Genomic DNA, 18,106 nt, shown 5'->3' with positions numbered 1-18,106 from the left:
CCTCCCAGCTCTTTCCTCTATTTCCCTTGATTCTCTTCCTGTCCCACTATCATGCTCAGTCCCCACCAGGGTTTCAGCACTTCCTCTTTTTTACATTTCCCTTGATCATGCCCTACCAGGTCTCCCACACCCACCTCCTCACCAATTTGGATCGCTTGTTGTTCCCTTGTCCCTGGGTTTGTTAACACCCCTTCCACCCCCACCCCCCAACTGTCAGTCCCGTTGTTTTCTCCTCCAGATTGTTCATCCAGCCTGTCCTACCCAGACAAACCTATTCTTGTTATAAAGCATGCACAGCACAAATGTTTGTGAACTCTAGAAATATCTAGAACACAGGTGCCAAATAAAGATTTGGCAAATAAAATGACAGGCTCACATAGTCATTTGTCTTCAGCAGTCATGGTGCGTTTGCATTATCTTCATACCAGGAAAAAATACTGCTCTGGGAGGCTGCGTGGAGACAGGAGTAGTAAAATCAGGTATAATGAATGGTATGAGAAAAGAACTCCAGCCTTTCTAGTCTCTCTGTAGTGTGTCCAACTCCTTACTTAGCAATACCAAACCACTTCCTAAAGCCCTAAATAATTGATCCCTCCCATCCTACCTCTCTTCCCAGTCTTGGATTCAACTAAAGTTAAAAAGCAAGAAAATAATAAAGGCTAATGGCCACGAGCCTGCACTGAACTCTGAAGTACAGTCAGCAGGGCACTTGTCTGAATGGAGACTGCAAGAAAGGTGGCAGGAGGAGTGCCCTGCCGTCCGCCTTTGTGCTCTTAGGGATGCTGGGGCTAGCAGCGCCAATCCTTTGTGGCATTTCCACCTGGCAGATTCTGACACAGCTCTGCATGTGACTTGAAATGGTACAAGGTAGCTGGCTATCCCAAGCATGGAGGTCAAGGTGCAGAGATGCATCAGCTGATACTGTGGCTCTGTGGCACTGCAGGGCAGGAGCTATGTAGGCCTAGAGGGCCACCTTCATGGGACTTTCAGAGCCTGCAGAACAACAATTGCCTGGTTTTTGGAACCAACTGTCAGTGAGGAGTTGAAGGGTATGTAAAAAGCTAATCAAGCTAGGATAGCCTGATTGAACATCTTCCTTTTAGAATATGGGGGGGGGGGGGAGCAGGACATGCCCTAGGGGTTATTTACAGATTTCTCAAGGGTTCAGTTCTGAGGATTGTGTAAAACAAACTTTATGTAGCTTGGTAACCCAGAGCTGATGAATAGCATGAGGACATGACTATCCTCAGATGACTTCTGTCCTGTAGTATCTGCTGAAGCAGTTTAAGGTTATGTAAGTGACGGTGATGACACCAGCTTTAATACACCACACGACTATGCAGTGTCTGTCGGCAATTAATATCCCTCTTTCTGAAATGAAATGCTCACCAGTAGTGCCAGCAAGTCCAGGATTTTTCAAGAATATGTAAAAATTAAAAAATTGAGCTTGGCGTGTATTTTAAAAGCAGCAGCTTTGAGATTTGCAGGAATGAGGTTTAATAACCTGCAAGCATCTTTACTAAGGCATCCAGGGAGTAGAATGACAAAAGTTGTGAAGTAGATTACCCAATTCGTATAAGAAAACCTGGACTACTGTCCGAATTATGCATGACACTTGACAAACAAGGTAACTGGTCCAGTAGGTGCTTCCTGGCTGCTGATACAAAAACAGTTGGTAGTAACCCACCAAGCTGTCAGCTTGGAAACCCTGCGACCAATTCTCTGCCCTGTAGGGTTGCTGGAAGTTGCGATCACCTTGACAGCACCCAGGTTTCTAATTGTAAAAGATGCCTGTTTCTAATAAGGTGCCTATCTAGCACTTGTTGACCATTGAGTTCAGGGGGTTTCTTTCGGTTGGGATTGGAATGGCCTGGCTGTCAGCCTTCAGCTAGTCCTGGACCCTAGCAGCCCAGCTCCCTGATGGGAATATTCGACAGCTCAGTTCTGTGCTGTAGGGCAGGCTCTGTGGGTGCTTTGGTGAAGGGCTAGCTTGTAAATGCTCTGGCCTGTCCATAGAGTTTGCCCAGCAGAACTTGTCTGTCTTCCTGTGCCCTGATCACCTTTGGAACCTTTAAAATGCAGGTTCAGAGGTGATGTTTGGGGTCCAGCGGAGAACAAGGCTCGCTAGACAGCAGTTTTCAGTCCTGAGCCTCGGAGAATGAGACTCCCCCCAGAGACACATCTGTATATAATTTCAGGAGTTTTGTTTGCTTTCCTCCTTTGAAGCACAGGGAAAGTATATATGGTGTACAGTTGCTAGGGTCTTGCTGGCACATGGATAGACACTTTGAACCAGTTTCTAATGCTAACCGTAGAAGCCAAGGGGTCTGATTAAAGGAGGTGTTGAGTGTGTCTTAGTGTATGCTGTGAACCCAAGACAGGTTAGGGCCACAGCTCTGAGCTCCCTGCATCCAGACACAGTGGTTAGTTACTGTGGTGGCTTGGATTCATGGCAACCACGTGTACAATGGAAAGAAATGTTGCTGGTTCCTGCACCATTTTACCAATGATGCAGGTGTGAAATTCCTTTAGCCAGATAGGTGTGATTTTAGTTGGGTTTCCTGTAAGTTCTTAGAGAAACACAAGAGAGCAATAAGTTCATCTTTAAAAAGCTTGTGTATAAGCAGAGATCAGTGTGACTGTATTAGAAGCAGAGACAGTTTAGCAACTAGAGCTATTCCGTAGTGTAAGGGTGGCTAAGAAGTTAAGAACCACGACAAAGAAAGGAACTCTGGGAGGTCTTCCAGGTCATTAGGTAACATGGGCTTGCTCTTGGCCTGAACTAGTTTTCCCCAGGGTGGGTACTTCCTGACTTCCTGCAAGCACACCTCCTTGCCACTCCCCATGACTCAGTGGTAGTCACAGGACCAGTAAGTGCCAACCTTTTCATTCCACTGTGATCAGGATTTTAGAAGCCAGGTGGTATGTGGGAAATATATTTCTTAAGTTATAGGCAAATTGACAGAAGATAGTGTAAGAACTTTTGAAAATATGAGGTGCTCAGCACCACCCATGCATGGGAAAATATCAGAATGAGTATATGGAAAAGTCAGGGATATAATTTTGGCAGAAATATACAAGAAAATTCTACTTCTGTGATTCTATCCTATGTATGCATGTACAACGATAGTCCCCATATAATATTGTGATCAGACTATTTGAAGCACCAGACAGGCTGTGGAAACAAGCATTGGCAGAGCCGACTCCAATCCCAGCTACGTCAACCCCCCTTCCCAGAAGATTGCACTACAGAGGACAGCTCTGAAGAGAACAGCCTGGGGAGTGGCGTGTCTGCCTAGACCACACAGGAACAAAGTAAGGAGAGAGAGAGAGACAGAGACTGGACCACATTCTGTCCCACAAAGCCCCAAGGAGGACACTCCTGCTCAAAGTAGACAAGGCACAGAGAGGGCTGCCTGACCCCACCACGAGACACAATATCCCCTCACTGACCCACAACGCTGCAGGAAACAGCACTAGAGGCACCGTTCAGGAATTGTGCCCAGGCTGATGACACAAAGGGTAGCGCAACAGAACAGCAAGGAGGTCCCTGAGGAATTCCGAAAATAGTCTTCAGAATCAAAGGGCACCTCATCAGACTTGATTGGAAAACATACATAAGGGTCAGCAGACAGACCTGGAACTATATATAGGCTCCCCCTCCACCCCCCTTTTCATATCTATATAAAATAGGCAAGATAAACAATTCAGAGGAGAAAACAATAGGACCTACAGTTTGGGGGAGGGGAAAGCAGCCAACAAACGGAGGGATATGGGAACAGCAAGGGATCTAAATAGATGGCTAGGATGTAGAATTCTTGGTGGGGTTTGTTCAAGGACATTGTAGCCAGAGGAATTTCTGAGAGCCAAATAAAAGTTGAATATGATAGTGGGACAGGAAGAAAGAAAGCAAAAGAAAATAGAGGAAAGAAATGGGAAACAAAAGACATTTGTAGAAGTCTAAAAATAGGCATGTATATATATATAAATATATAATGATAGGGATATAAGCCTATGTAGACGTTTATTAAGAAAGCAGGTGGTACATTGGTTCTCAAGGACTCCCTCAACGTAAAAACACTTTGTTTTAATAACCTGGCATTCTGTGACACCTTCCTGACATGATCACTGAAGACAAAGTGGATACATAAACAGATGTGAAAAAAGCTGATGGGGCCAGGCTATTACAAGGTTTAGGGTCTGGGGTCTTAAAAGTGTGGAGACCCAAAGCCCAGTTGGACATCTTCCCCTTAGAAGGGTCGCAAGGAAGGGTTGACAGCCAGGGTGTAGTATAGCACCGACAGAACACAACATTCCTCTAGTTCTTTAATGCTTTCCTCCCATTCCCCACCCCCCCACTGTCATAACCCCAGTTCGACCTTACAAACCTAGCTAGACTGGGCATGTACAGCGGTACAGATAAGAACCCTCAATACACGAAATCCAGGCTAGATAAATGCCCAGGAACAGACAGTAATGGGAGTAGCAATACCAAGAGGGCGGGGGGAATGTGGGAACCAGTTGCAAGGATTGATGTATAACCCACCCCTATCCCCAGGGGGATAAACAACAGAAATGGGGATGAAGGGAGATAGTGGACAGTGTAAGATATGAAAATAATTATAATTTACCGGGGAAGGGACAAGAGGAGCTGATAGCACGGACTCGAGCAGAAGGAAAGTGACGATGGCAGCATGTGCAAATGTGCTTGATGCAATTGATGTATGGGTTGTTATGTGGTGTAAGAGCCCCTCCATAAGACGATTTATAACAGAAAAGTGGGTGAAGGGAGATGTCGGACAGTGTAAGACATGAGAAAATAGTAACTTATAAATTATCAAGGGTTTGGGAGCGGGGAGGGAGGGGAAAAATGAGGACCTAATGCCGGGGGCTTAAGTGGAGAGGAAATGTTTTGAGAATGATGAAGGCAATGAATGCGCTTTACACAATTGATGTGTGTATGGATTGTGATAAGAGTTGTATGAGTCCCTAGTAAAATGATTTTAAAAAATTATCAAGGGTTCAAGAGGGAAAGGGGAGTGGGGAGGGAGGGGGAAAATGAGCTGATATCAAGGGCTCAAGTAGAAAGCACATGTTTTGAAAAAGATGATTGCAGCAGATGTGCTTGACACAATGGATGTATGGATTGTGATAAGAGGTGTATGAGCCCCCAATAAAATGATTTTTTTTAAAACTATGTATAAAAAAAGAAAAGGATTAGTGACTTTGCTCCAAAGACTGACCTGCTGCTTCTCTTTCTGTGTCTCACTTTATTCAACTGTAATCTGGGGACAGTGGTGCTTTGGGATCCCTTGGAAAGGTTTAGAGTAAGTGGCTATGCCCTTATAGTAGTGCTTGGCATAGAATAAGTATTCTTCACATTTGAGTGTTTGCTCCAACTGTTTGGCCATTTTAAAAAGTGACAGATCTGTATTTTAAAAGCCCTGTAGAAGATCTATACTGTTTGCAGTTTGATGTGTATTTGCTGCCTTAGGGGAATGATAATGGGGCTTTTTCCTTTCTCTGCTCTTGAGTTGATACTGGGACAGGGTACAACGGCCTCTGGGTTTCTGCTATACGGTATACGCTAACTCTATGGGAATAGAAAGCCTCCTCGCTTGCGCCAAAGAATACGCTAATTTTGTAATAGACTGAAACCTGCGTGGTGGGTGTGTCCAATATTGCACTTTTAAACTGCTTAGTAAGTGGCTTTGAATGGGTGGAAAGGGGTGGTCTTCCTCTTACGTACTAACAATCACTGCAAATGTTTACTTGAGCCATGCCCACGTGTCAATTTTTGGTCAGTTGTACCCAGACTGTTCTTTCATTGGAGCTAGTGCTTCCATTCTTTAGGTGTTTCTTATTTACTCTTCTTTAGATGACCTGTTGTAAATACTCACTTAGCTCTGGAGGGGAGCGTGGAGATGAGTTGGCTCTATAGGGTGATCATTGGACCCAGTTATGCCAACTGGAGAGTGTGAAGTCCGTGCCCTGTGTCCTGACAGTCGTCACTTCCAAGTCTGAGCTCTCTCATGTGATTACTGACAGACCCTCTACCACTGTGACAGCTTTCTTGTGCTCTCCAATTGAGGGTGGTTGTGGGGAGGAGCCTGGGAAAGGGCCAAATACAGAACACCTACACCCACCCCACCCCCAATTTTTAAAGTCACATAGATTCCAACTTACTGGCAACTCCATGGGACAGAGGAGAACTGCTCCAGAGACTTCCCAAGGTGTAGTCTCTACAGACATCTCTGTCCCCTGGAATACCTGGTACGTTCCACGGCCGTCCCTTCCCTTTGAAGGTGAGTGCTCACGCACAGCACAAGCAGGGCTTCTTCACAAAAAGGCAGTGTGCAGCAAATGCAGCAGCACGCTGTGGCAGTTTACAGCTACTCCAGGGCATGGGCTGAACGGGAAAGGAGGAAAACTGTTTACGTCTACAAATTGGGTTTCTCTAGTAAAGAATTTCATTCTTCCTGCCTCACTATAAAATGTATGACTCAAATTGGAAACACAGTGAAGCTATTTGAGTAACAGTCAAATGTTTCAGTAATTCAGGTGAATTGATTGAGTTTTCTAAAAAGGAGGTACTGTATTTCTTACAGTTTTCTTTTAGATACTTAAAACCTTTCCTATTGATATTTTTTAACCATCAGTGTTTATTTTTGCCATAAAAGAAAGTGTTTTAAGTATCATGACTTATAAACACCCCTTTCAAGAGCTTAAGGTAAAGAAAGTGTATATTTAACTATCACTCCAAAATGTGTTCTTCTATTATCTGACTCCGTCTTTCAGTAGGGAGAACCCCCAGTGGGCACTCTTTCTTATATGGAAGGTGACAGAGCTCTGGACTTAGGAACCAAGAGAGGAATTTGACAAGTGTCAGGGGATAGACAGGTGGAAGGTAGTTATTAGAGTATTTTATATCTGATTGACCTGAAGAGACAGGGAACCAAAAGAAACAGAGGATAAAATTGCAGAACATCCCTTTGGCAAGAGTTAGAATTTTCCACTAGCACTTGCCCTCGGGCCGCTGACATGGCCCATCAGGGAAACCTTGCTGGGTTTGATTGTGAGGAGTGCCGGCTTGTCCTGCACAGAAACCTGTGGACAAAGCAAAGTGGTTCAGCCTTAGTTATGCTGCCCTTACATTCACGGGCCTTCCATCTACTTAGAGAATCTGCCATCCTGCGTGGAACCTATTTAATTTACTGTCCTTACAGCAGGGTGTGCAGTTGGTCAAGCTGAAAGAGAACCCAAGGTTCTCTCAGCACCTAGGAGAAAGTGGTGTACGGTTTGACTTGGCACACGTGGCACAGTGCTGGGAAAGGTGCCTCATAGGATCTTTGACCCTAATTATTGTGGAGGTTTTTCTTGTACTAATTTTTTCAGCGAGTCTGGGAAAACTTCACAAATACAGATTCTAGGCCCCTGCCTCAAATTCAGGCTCTTGAAGAACAGTGACAGCTGCTCAGAGCTCTCATTTTTAAGGGCTCCCCAGGTGGTTCCACCTGAATGGTTCTTTCAGGCTAAAAGCAAATATTGGAACCATAGGGTTTCTGCACAGCCCAGAGCCAGGCTTCACACAGGTATAATAGTATGGGCCTTTAGGGGAATAAGAGTTGGGTTTTTTATAATGCCTGTGAAAGAGAATTTGTATGCAGCATACATTCAGCGTTGGTCCCACCTTAAACCATATTACACCATGATACTTACTGCCTTGAAAACAACTTCCTCTCCCACTGAGTAAATGCCAAGATGTGAGCTGGCACCACCTTGATATCCTTATGTTAGATTTGGGTGGCTGTAAGTGTGATCAAGAATTTGTTTTAAATAGGAAGATTCAGCTTTCAGTATAAGTTGGGCGACCTTGCAGTTAGTATTTGGAGATTGTTTACAAGGATCCCTGGTGCTGTAACAGTTACATGTTCAGCAGATAACTTCAAGGTGCAGTTGAAAGGCACTAGCCAGTCCAAACTCAGGAGACTGAGGGGACTTTCTACTCCTGTAAAGAGTGATTAGTCTTGGAAACTCTCATAGGGACAGTTTTCGTATAGGGACCTACTTGCATGCCACACCAGTGGCTTCTGCTCCTGTAAGATAGTGACAGCAACCACTTCAGACATCAAAAAATAAAATTTCAAGTACTTTTCTACTTGTAAAAGGACACGTGGGGTCAGATTATGGCAAGCAGAAAAATTTTTCAGTCCAGCAGCTGAAAATGTAACTTGTCACAGGTCACATTCTCCTTTTATCATCTGCTTGAAGCACCCCTTCAAAAAGGGCAAGGGCAGGGTTCTGCCACGACTGGAGCTTCTCGTCTGTGCTGCCTGAAGATTGCCTGGTGGTTGCATAAGCATTTCCATCAGGAATTTCACCATAGCTCATTGTGTCCCTGAGGCTCACTACAGACAGCTCTCTTGTGCTGCCTGTGACCATGACCACGCTGCCCATGTTAGTTGCAGCAAGCCATCCCCACCCTGCATCGAATAAGGGGACTGAAGTGAATAAGTGTTTAACCAGTAAAATGAATCTACTTCATAGACAAAGCCCTTGTTTTAGATTGATCTGCATTTCTGGGAACATCTTAATTTCTAGCTGTTTGGGGCATTCAAACCTTGGCTGTATCTGTGATGGTCTGGGTGTGGCATTTTACTTTAGGCCAGACGCAAGAGATGGCTCCGAAGGGACCCAGAAAAGAGGTAAGGGGTGTGTTCAGTTGGCCTCCCCCACTTAACACAGTCCCATCTTTGCTCACTTACCTTGGAGTAGAGAGGACTCGCCTTCCTACACAGGGTAACACAACAGGATGCTGTCGAGAACTGAATTTGAGCAGGAATGGGAATAGTGATACCAGGGGTACGGGGAAGGTGGAGCGAGGAGAGGAGGAAGGGGGAACTGATCTCATTGAACGACATGTAACCATACGCACCCCTGGGGTGGGGGGCGAACAACAGAAACCATGAGGGAAGGGAGACAGCAGTTGGTGTAAGATATGAAAATTAAAATTTATCAAGAGGTCACGAGGGCAGGGGGAGGAGAAGCTGATAGCAAGGGCTCAATAGAAAGTAAATGTCTAGAAAAGAATGATGGCAACATATGCACAAATATGCCTGATACAATTGATGTATGGGTTGTTGTAAGAGCCCCCAATAAAATGATCTTTTCATTTTAAAAAAAAAGAATGAATTGCATATTGCATGAGCATGTCTACAGAGTATATCCTGGAATTTATGGGTAAAAACATGGAACCTTCACAATTTTAGTAAATACTTCCAAATAGCCCTCCAGAGAATTTATATGCCCTGTTCCTCAGCAGACGTGAAGAGGTTTGGGGACATAAGGGAATTAAGAATGCTAGCAGGTGGTAGGGTACCTCTTGGTGTGCTAAGGCCCAGAGTTTGTGTGCTAGTTGATCCCCATCAGTGCTTATCTCTGCCTGCCCCCTCCCCCCTGAGGGGACCCTCTGGCCATCTTGCTGACTAATTAGCCCAGTGTCCAGACTTCACCATCACCCTGATCTGCCAACCTGGTCTATGTTCTCAGCTGTTCATGTTTGTTGGTTTGAGCATCTTTCAAAAGAGCTACCTGCTTTTTATTCATAGTAATTTTACTTTTCTGATGGAACAAGCTGTGGCATATAATCCCCACCCCCCATTCATGCCTATGTGTCCTGGGCCCTCAGAAAATAACTGAGTTACTTACGGTTTATTAAACAGACCCGAAGGCTGAGGTGTCTCTGAGTATAGCTAGCTCAACTCCGAACCCTCCCCGCCACCTGCTTGTTCTGGTAGATAGTTCTTTGTTTCCACTGTATATTTTGTGTATATGCCCCTTTTGTTTTCTTTTTAAAATGTGCTTAGTCTCCAGACAAACTTGTCACTGTGATGTGATTGCCAGAGATGCTTATTTGAGCTGCTTTCCCCCCAGTTGGTGACAAAGTTCCAGCTGACATAAGACTGACTTCCATCAAGTCAACAACCCTCCGAGTGGACCAGTCGATTCTCACAGGTAACGATCAGAGTGGTGTTGGGTTCTGAAGCCGTTCCCATGTCCCCACTGATGGGTTGACTCTGTCCCAGTGTCCCTCTTAGAAGATCTCATCTCAACCCTCGATGCAGTGCTAAGTTGGGACTAAGGCATGGAGGGGGAAACTCGCTAGCTTTTTAAGCTTTGTGTTTAAAATGTAACAAATGAAGGCTGGTGTGTGAAAGGCTATTCATTAGCAGAGGCAGTGATCGCAAGGGTAAGTTAAGCATTTAGTCATTCTCCTGTCCTGTGGAAAGGGAGGGGGCTCTGGCTCTAGGGCGGGGATGTTTTCCTCTGGAGAAATGGCTAATCGCACATCTAGTATACTTCACAATTAACAAATGCTAGCACAAGAAAAGGTTGGCGAAGATTGCTCCCTGGCAGTCACACACCAGATGGGGGGTTGTTGGGACCCTTTCCCAGTTTTGTTTGATAAAGGGTGGAGAGGCCTGATGAAGTAGAAATAACGTTGCCAGGAGATTAACTTTAATACAGTTCTAACCTGAATTAAATTGTGAGTTAATGTGAAACGTCAAGGTTATCAACGTCAAGATTTTTTGGTCTGATTGTCAGTTTTTAAAAGCAACTGGTATAAAAGTAGCAGTTTGCGTAACCTGTGCTCTCTGTACTGTGTCTAAGAATAGCCTGTCTGCAACATATGTACAAGTGTGCGTGATACAATTGCATTATGGATTAAGATCTATCTGTAAGAGCCCCCAATTTAAAAAAAAAACAAACAACCCATCAAGATCTATCTTGAAGTGCTGTGTCTGTGATAAAATAAAACCACATGCCTACTAGGAGGAGAAAGGAAAAGAAAAAGCCAGTCAGGTAATCAGGTAATGTTTGCATTAACAGCACCAAGCATCGGGGAATGGCTAGGTTGTGTGAGATTCTCACAGTGGCCATGTTTAAAACGCCCTTGGCGTGCGGGGTCTCGTTAGTTTTACGTGGCTTCTTTCATCAAGTCCTTAAGTAACCAGTGACCCTGAGTTTGAAACCAAGACATTTGAAAAGATCTTCAAGTTGGTTTTTGATGACACGCGGTGTTCAGGGTTACTGCAGACGGCTTGATTTCAGTTTTACTTAGTTAAGAGGGTGGTCTCAACAAGATTTCCCCATAAACTTTTGAAGACCCTTGCCACTGACCTGGTTCCAACCATAGACCCTTCACAGGACAGAGGAGAACTGCCCTTCAGGTTTCCAAGGGTGTACCAATCCTAGGACTGCTTTAAAGTGTAAACTGCATTATTTGTTTTGATGTGATAGACATTTTAATCCTGACAGTCTTTTCTTCTAGAATTAGCCTGGTTGTACCTCCTTTGAAGGAATTGGGCCTTTTGTCCTTCTCCTACACTGGATGTGGTGAGGGTGGGGTGAACAGCTTGGCACTAACCATCCCATCTTGCCATCTGCCCAGGTGAGTCTGTCTCGGTCATCAAGCACACTGACCCTGTCCCTGACCCACGAGCTGTCAACCAAGATAAGAAAAACATGCTCTTCTCTGTGAGTATCCATCCTGGTTATTTTTCTTTGGCCATGTTTTCAAAGAGTGTGAGCAATCACTGCCTATCTTCCATGTTGGGCCCACAACGGTGTTGGCGCTATTTCCTAAGGGTCATCAGTCTGTCCAGCTTCCAGTGAGAAGCAACACCGTGTATGAGGGGACTTCACAAAGCTCTCTTCATTCCATTTTTCCAAGAACTATGACTTGTTGCCAACTGTTTTAAGCAATAGGGTGCTAAGAGTTAGCGTTGACTGATGGCAGCAAGTTTGCCTGGATATGTGTGCAAAAGCTTTCGTCTCTAAACTTAAGGGTGCTTTCAATATATGTTTGGTGTTTGCTGTTTAATTGGGTAAGTTTCCCATTAAACGTATGGATACTTGAACCATACTTTTAGTTCCTCTGTTGATTTGAAAAGTTTTAAAGTAAGGGGTTATGAAAACTCACAAGAGCTTAGTTGTTGGAATCTGAAGTGGTGTTTCTAGTGGTGGCTGCCTGTGGGTTAATTAATGGGAGAGGCCCTGCACTCCTAGTTCGTGAAGTACTGAGTCATTACAGTTAAAATGAAGTATAGCTTCCTAACTCTGGGATCGAAATAGGACAGGGTGTGTGGCTTGTGTATGAGAGTGGTAGCCCATGGGGCTGGCTGCACCTCTTCTCACAACTAGAGAGAGATTGGGAGATGCACTGCCATCCCATTGATCCTAACTCATGGTGACAATAGAAGTTCCCTAGAGGGGGCAGCTAGTGAGTTCAAACTACCAATCTGGAGCAGCTGCGACATTCTCACATGAAAAACTTGCTGCTATTGAGTTGATGCCAACTCACAGCCACCTTGTCATAAAGGACATGGTAGAGCTGCCCCTGTGAGTTTCTGAGATGGTAACTGTGTACAGGAGTAGAAACAACCCCCTCCCCATCTTTCTCCTGAGGAGCTGGTGGTTTCAAATGACTGGCCTTGTGGAGTGCAGCCCAACTCAAAACCACTACACCACCAGAGCTCCTCTGCGGAGCCATTAGGACTGGGCTGAAGCCCACAGAGAAGGTTTTGTTGAAGTAGAGGTTTTGAAATGGTCCAGGTAGAGCTGTGGTGGGTAAAGAGGTGTCCACTTGGAATTACCAAGTGGCTGATTGCCTCAAAGTAGCCACAAGAGGACCCAGGAGAAGGTGGATGCTTTAGTCAGTTTACAAAAGCAGAATTGGCTGGTTGGTCACCTGTTTGGTCTGTCTTCTGACTTGCCCTTTGTTTCTCTCTTAGGGCACAAACATTGCTGCTGGAAAAGCCATGGGAGTGGTGGTGGCAACTGGGGTAAACACAGAGATTGGGAAGATCCGGGATGAGATGGTGGCGACGGAGCAGGAGAGGACACCCCTCCAGCAGAAACTAGATGAGTTTGGAGAACAGCTATCCAAAGTCATCTCCCTAATTTGCATTGCCGTCTGGATCATAAACATTGGACACTTCAATGACCCAGTCCACGGAGGCTCATGGATCAGAGGTGCTATCTACTACTTTAAGATCGCAGTGGCCCTGGCTGTCGCAGCCATTCCTGAAGGCCTGCCAGCTGTCATCACCACCTGTCTCGCCCTGGGAACTCGCAGAATGGCAAAGAAAAACGCTATTGTTCGAAGCCTGCCGTCCGTGGAAACTCTTGGCTGTACATCTGTTATCTGCTCAGACAAGACTGGTACACTTACGACAAATCAGATGTCAGTTTGCAGGGTAAGGTCCCATACTTATCTGTGTGATTTAAACAAATTTACATCATATTTGGTATCCTGGAGCCCAAGGGATTTCCAGCGCTTCAGATAATCCTAAAATTATTTCGTGGAATACAGGACTGCCACATGGCTGCCTTTCTTGTATTAAGGGGAATGACTTACACAATAAATCACATCGCAGAACCCCAGACATTACAGTGTCAAAGTGACATGTTCCAAAAGGTTGCATGTGCTCTCAGAAAACACAGAGGGAACCTGTGCCATAGGCGTAGGCCCTTCACGAGGGAGCCGTGATTAAAGTGTGATTAAGAACAGCTGAAGAATTAGGGAAACGTTTCTAGGTTGAGACCATTGCTAGGTAGGTTTACAGAACTGACTGGGGTCCTTGCTTATAGGGCACAAATCCATAACTCACAAGATAGAGTCCTGCATGTGAAGTAGCAAGAGCTTAGTTTTCCTGGAATATGGAATCACATCTTTAAAGGGCTCCTGGGGGGTTGGAAGGGTCTAGGCCCCCCTCTTGGCCTTTACTGTTTCGCCCCCCCTTTAAAGGCCTGGTGATTACTAAGACCTTAGTTCTTTGTCAGGTAGCTCAGGGTTGGGATGCTTTGGGGACTAGCGCTCCTACAGTGGGCTTTCCTCCTCGGATCACAGCAGGATTGAGCAGAGCTGCTGCTGATCTCACTCCTTGGACCCGAAAAAGGTTCCCTCAACTGTCCTGGGGCGGTTGTTTTGGGGGAGAAGAGGAATTTCCCACATGGCATTGGTTTCACCCAGTAACTTGTTTTCACTTAACCAGAAGCCTTAATACCTTGGATAGTCTTCTTATTCTAGGAAAGTAATCTAAGGGGAAAAAATAGGTATTTTAGTCTCCTTTAAATGGTTTGATTTAAAATGTTTTCTTTCATTAGCTATGAGAAGGCTTGCCAGCAGGAGGTGTGTGTGGGTCTGCCGTATGGCCCCAGACGGTGGGGTCATCAGTATTCAGGTGGCAAGAGGAAGCTTGCAGTGTGTTGTGGCGTAGCCGCCCTCAACCTGGGACATGGCCCCTCCTGCCCCTCGCTACTCACACCCAGTTAGGGGTGGTAAGATTGAAGGTATCTTGGCCTCTACCAGGGGAGATTTTTAGAAAGTCTTTTTTCTGGGAACTTTTTGGAGCGCCTTTGTTTAAAAAGTAAAACCCTTCGAGTCTCTACCAGAGTGGAGTAAAGAAATGGGGAAGGGGAAGGGGTCGCCAGTTCCCAGTTGTCTTCTTAGTGCAGGTGGAGGGTTTTCACGTGTGACTTGGGACTCTTAAGGCACTTTCAGTATAAGGAGCTCTTCCCCAGAAGGGACTCTGAACACTGTTTACTTTGTAGGAGAGACAGTGTCAAGCATCTTTGGAAAGAGCATTTTGGACAAGCTTCATTTTCTAAGTGACTTAGGTGCCAGCAACCCTCTTGTGCCTGGCTCTGGACTTTCAGGTTTTTGTATTTGTCGCTCTACTACATGCCTGAACTGGGGCTTTCTAGCCCAGCCTTCTAAAAAAGCACCTGGTATATAACAGAACATTCATTTTGTTCCGAGACGGCCTTTGAAATGAAGCCTTGGGCATTTTCAGTGTTTGAAAACCGGCCCGTCGAGCGCCTCGTCCTTTGAGAAAGCTGGTTGCATGTATTTACTTTACAGTTAGAAAGGTGGTGCTGAGGCCGTGCTGCCCAGCACCCTTCTACCTCCATCTCCTGTAGGTGGTCCCACTGCTCACACATTGCATCCGCAGCGCTGCTCCTCGTGGTCAGGTACACTGCACTTCTGATGCGCAGCTCCACTGGGCAGCCTTTAGGAAAATGGTTTTATTTAATTGAGGGTGACTTTTTGCCTGGCCAAAAGCTTAGACTTTCAATGGCTTTTATGTTTTTTCCCTGCAGATGTTCATTCTGGACAAAGTTGAAGGTGATACTTGTTCCCTGAATGAGTTTACCATAACTGGATCCACATACGCACCTATAGGAGACGTGTGAGTAGTCCTCCCTGTGCCATTTAAAGAACTTGTGTGGCAGGGTATTTGTATAGGTTTGTTCTGTATTTACAGAGCAATACCCCGCACCCACACACAGACTAGATCTAAAACATACAGTTTCAAAGGGCCCTTTTCCCACCATCCTCAATTTTAGCTGCCTTCAAGCCCAAATTTTCAGTTCTCTCATGGTAAGGGGGATTCACAACCACTTTGTATCTTTTTCAGCCATCAAGTTCTGACGCCAGAAGATTTTTTTATCTTTGTCTAGCGTTGACTCTAGTAGCCTTAAGGCTACCAAGAGCCATCACTTAGAATATTTGATTATGTGTCCCCACAATTGTTGTTATCTTTTGACAGGCATAAGGATGATAAACCTGTGAAGTGCCACCAGTATGATGGTCTAGTAGAATTAGCAACAATTTGTGCTCTGTGTAATGACTCTGCTCTGGATTACAATGAGGTAAGGGAGTCCTAACGTCCCGCTTGGCCTGGCTGCTCTAGTTGTGGGGTAGGGACACCAAAAACCCAACCCTCCCCCTTGGGAAAATGAGGGCTCCTGGCTTCATTTCCCATCTCCGAGGGGACTTCACAAAGTATAGGAGAAACTGAGAAAATTCCATGGACCTCTGGAGGCCCCATCATGTGATTACCATGCGTGAATAAGACCCAAGATAGAAATAATTTTCATGAAAATAATATTGATTTTGATTTTTTTCAAACAAGTAGCACTGTATTTCTGAAAAGGACCATTTTTGATAGCTTGATAATAATAAAATATTTAACCAACAAAAACTAATATAAACAGTGATGAGGAATTACCGATAAAATTTAAAAGCATGACTTTTCACTTGCTCCATCAATTGGATAAGAAATGTGAGTTAATAGAACACTTTGAGAGAAATTTACCTGTTTGTTTTCCTTCCCCAATACAGGCAAAGGGGGTATATGAAAAGGTGGGAGAAGCAACAGAGACCGCGCTCACGTGTCTGGTAGAGAAGATGAATGTATTCGATACGGAATTGAAGGGTCTTTCTAAAATTGAACGTGCAAACGCCTGCAACTCGGTCAGTGTTGCTTGCATCTGGTGTGGTGTTCTTGTCATCTGTCTTCAGGCTTAACCTAGTCTCCCTAGTCTAGTCACTTACAACTGAGACTCCTATCTCCTCCAACTGCCTGCCAGTGGCCCTCATTAACTCTGTTAAAATGGCCTCTCTGTCCACTTCACAAAGGAAGGCAGCATGCAGTAGCTCCTTTCCACAATCAGCCCCATGTGCCCACCATCTCTCATCGCACACCACTCCCTCCAAGTACCATCGAAGTTCCCATCTCCACGTGGTCTTCATCAGCTTGGGAGAAAATATGGTGTGGTTTGTGTAATATGTTGCTGGCCTGTCGCAAGTTAACACTTGAACCTGAGCGCACTCGAGGTCAGCAAAGTGTTGACTGTCTCCTATGCACATCCCTTCGTCTTTGTCCCTTCACGTTAAAGCTCCTCAGACTGGATGTCATTTCACCGCCCCAGTTTTTAAAATGTCCTCCAGCCCATCTCCTGCCTGAGAGGGTTCCTGTCAGGGCTACCGTGTCCTCAGGACACGGGACAGATCCACTGGGGTGAGTCACACCATGACCCATGAGAGTACATGACGCAGCAACTGAGACGCACATGGAGACGCAGGCACAGGCGCCCTCAGAGTAGAAGCCTTCAACGCGACGATTCCCTTCTCCGCAGAGCAGAGGGGAGAGGAGTTAAGAAACAAAGCTGGAGTACCAGTGAAGCATTCACCCTTGTTCCCACCGTGCTATTCATAGGACTCTGCGTGCCCACCGACAGACACACTGGCTCACCAAGCAAGGCTCGGGACACATTTGAGGTGGAAGAGGCTGCATGTTTAAAACAAAAGGCCAGCTAGCTCAACAACACATTTAAATCTTAAAATTGATGCTGTAAGACTCCACCTCAAACCAGAAATTAAAAACACAAAGTAGGAAAAGACAACAAAGACAAAATAAAAGACCAGTATGTTTAACTGCTTAAAGGAGATCTCACAGGACTTCTCAAGGGCTGGGTGCTTTCACTTGTAAACTTGCCCCAACATTGAGGAAGAAAGCACAGTGAACTCGCCTACCAAGACCAACAAACGTGGCATGGACACAAGGAAAAAAGTTAAAGGACTCTTTGTTCATAGCTTTCTATCATGGATATGGCGATCCATTCTTAACAAGTGGAGTCAGGTAATATGAGCTCAGAGAAATGAGCAGACAGTCGTGGCTTCAGCTCTGATGACTTCCTTCTTGCGCCTTTGTGACTTGAAAATGCCTCTGTGATCTGGCTGCCCTCCCAAAGGCTACCAGACCCTAACAGAATGGGTGATAGCACTGTCCTGCTCAGTGCAGGAGATGGGACTGTCCCTCCCCCTCTCTTGGCTAAAGTGGCAGCTGATGGCCAAGAAGATAAACAAGTTGTCTGTAAGCTCAGAGCAGCAAGGCAGAAGCAAAGAAACCCACGTGTAGGCATCAGCCTAGAATTCAAGTATGTCTCTGTGCCATCACCCTGGGAACAGCTGAGCCCAGGCTCTGGTGAAACCACTGTGGCTGGCCATAGCGGCATGCAGCCTCCCCTGCCCCAGTGGGCCATGGACGGGCCAGTCCCAGCCGTGACCTGCCAACCTGGAATAAGGATGTACAGGTCAGCTGTCTGGGAAGCACACAGCACTCCAAAGGTTAGACAGGCGCCGCCAGAACCGTCTTTCTGGCAAGTCTCCTTTTTGCTACATGACCAGCTGTTGTTACCTTGATGTTTGCCTGTCACAAACCCTTTGTGCCATCCTTCCCTCACCAATGAGGTGGCA

The 18,106-nt window shown here is 45.6% G+C and overlaps 1 protein-coding gene across 2 annotated transcripts in view; it reads left to right on the top strand.

Annotated features, from left to right (window-relative positions):
• ATP2A2 (ATPase sarcoplasmic/endoplasmic reticulum Ca2+ transporting 2) overlaps positions 1-18,106 on the top strand; it is a 54,638-nt gene that overhangs the window by 25,973 nt on the left and 10,559 nt on the right. For both annotated transcript variants that reach the window (XR_006680725.1, XM_045296758.1), the window contains exons 6-11: positions 9,934-10,014; positions 11,453-11,538; positions 12,795-13,259; positions 15,166-15,254; positions 15,615-15,717; positions 16,190-16,321. Coding sequence is in view for 1 of the 2 variants with exons in the window: in XM_045296758.1 (XP_045152693.1) it covers positions 9,934-10,014; positions 11,453-11,538; positions 12,795-13,259; positions 15,166-15,254; positions 15,615-15,717; positions 16,190-16,321 (956 nt within the window). In the remaining variant the exon portion in view is untranslated. The remainder of the gene's footprint in view (positions 1-9,933; positions 10,015-11,452; positions 11,539-12,794; positions 13,260-15,165; positions 15,255-15,614; positions 15,718-16,189; positions 16,322-18,106) is intronic.

This window comes from Echinops telfairi, unplaced genomic scaffold (genome assembly GCF_000313985.2).
Source record: "Echinops telfairi isolate 266 unplaced genomic scaffold, ASM31398v2 ScPeMD7_7412;HRSCAF=8450, whole genome shotgun sequence".
NCBI classification, from domain to species: domain Eukaryota; kingdom Metazoa; phylum Chordata; class Mammalia; order Afrosoricida; family Tenrecidae; genus Echinops; species Echinops telfairi.
Note: the sequence above shows the minus strand (reverse complement) of the source record. Positions and strands in the feature narration are given on the sequence as shown.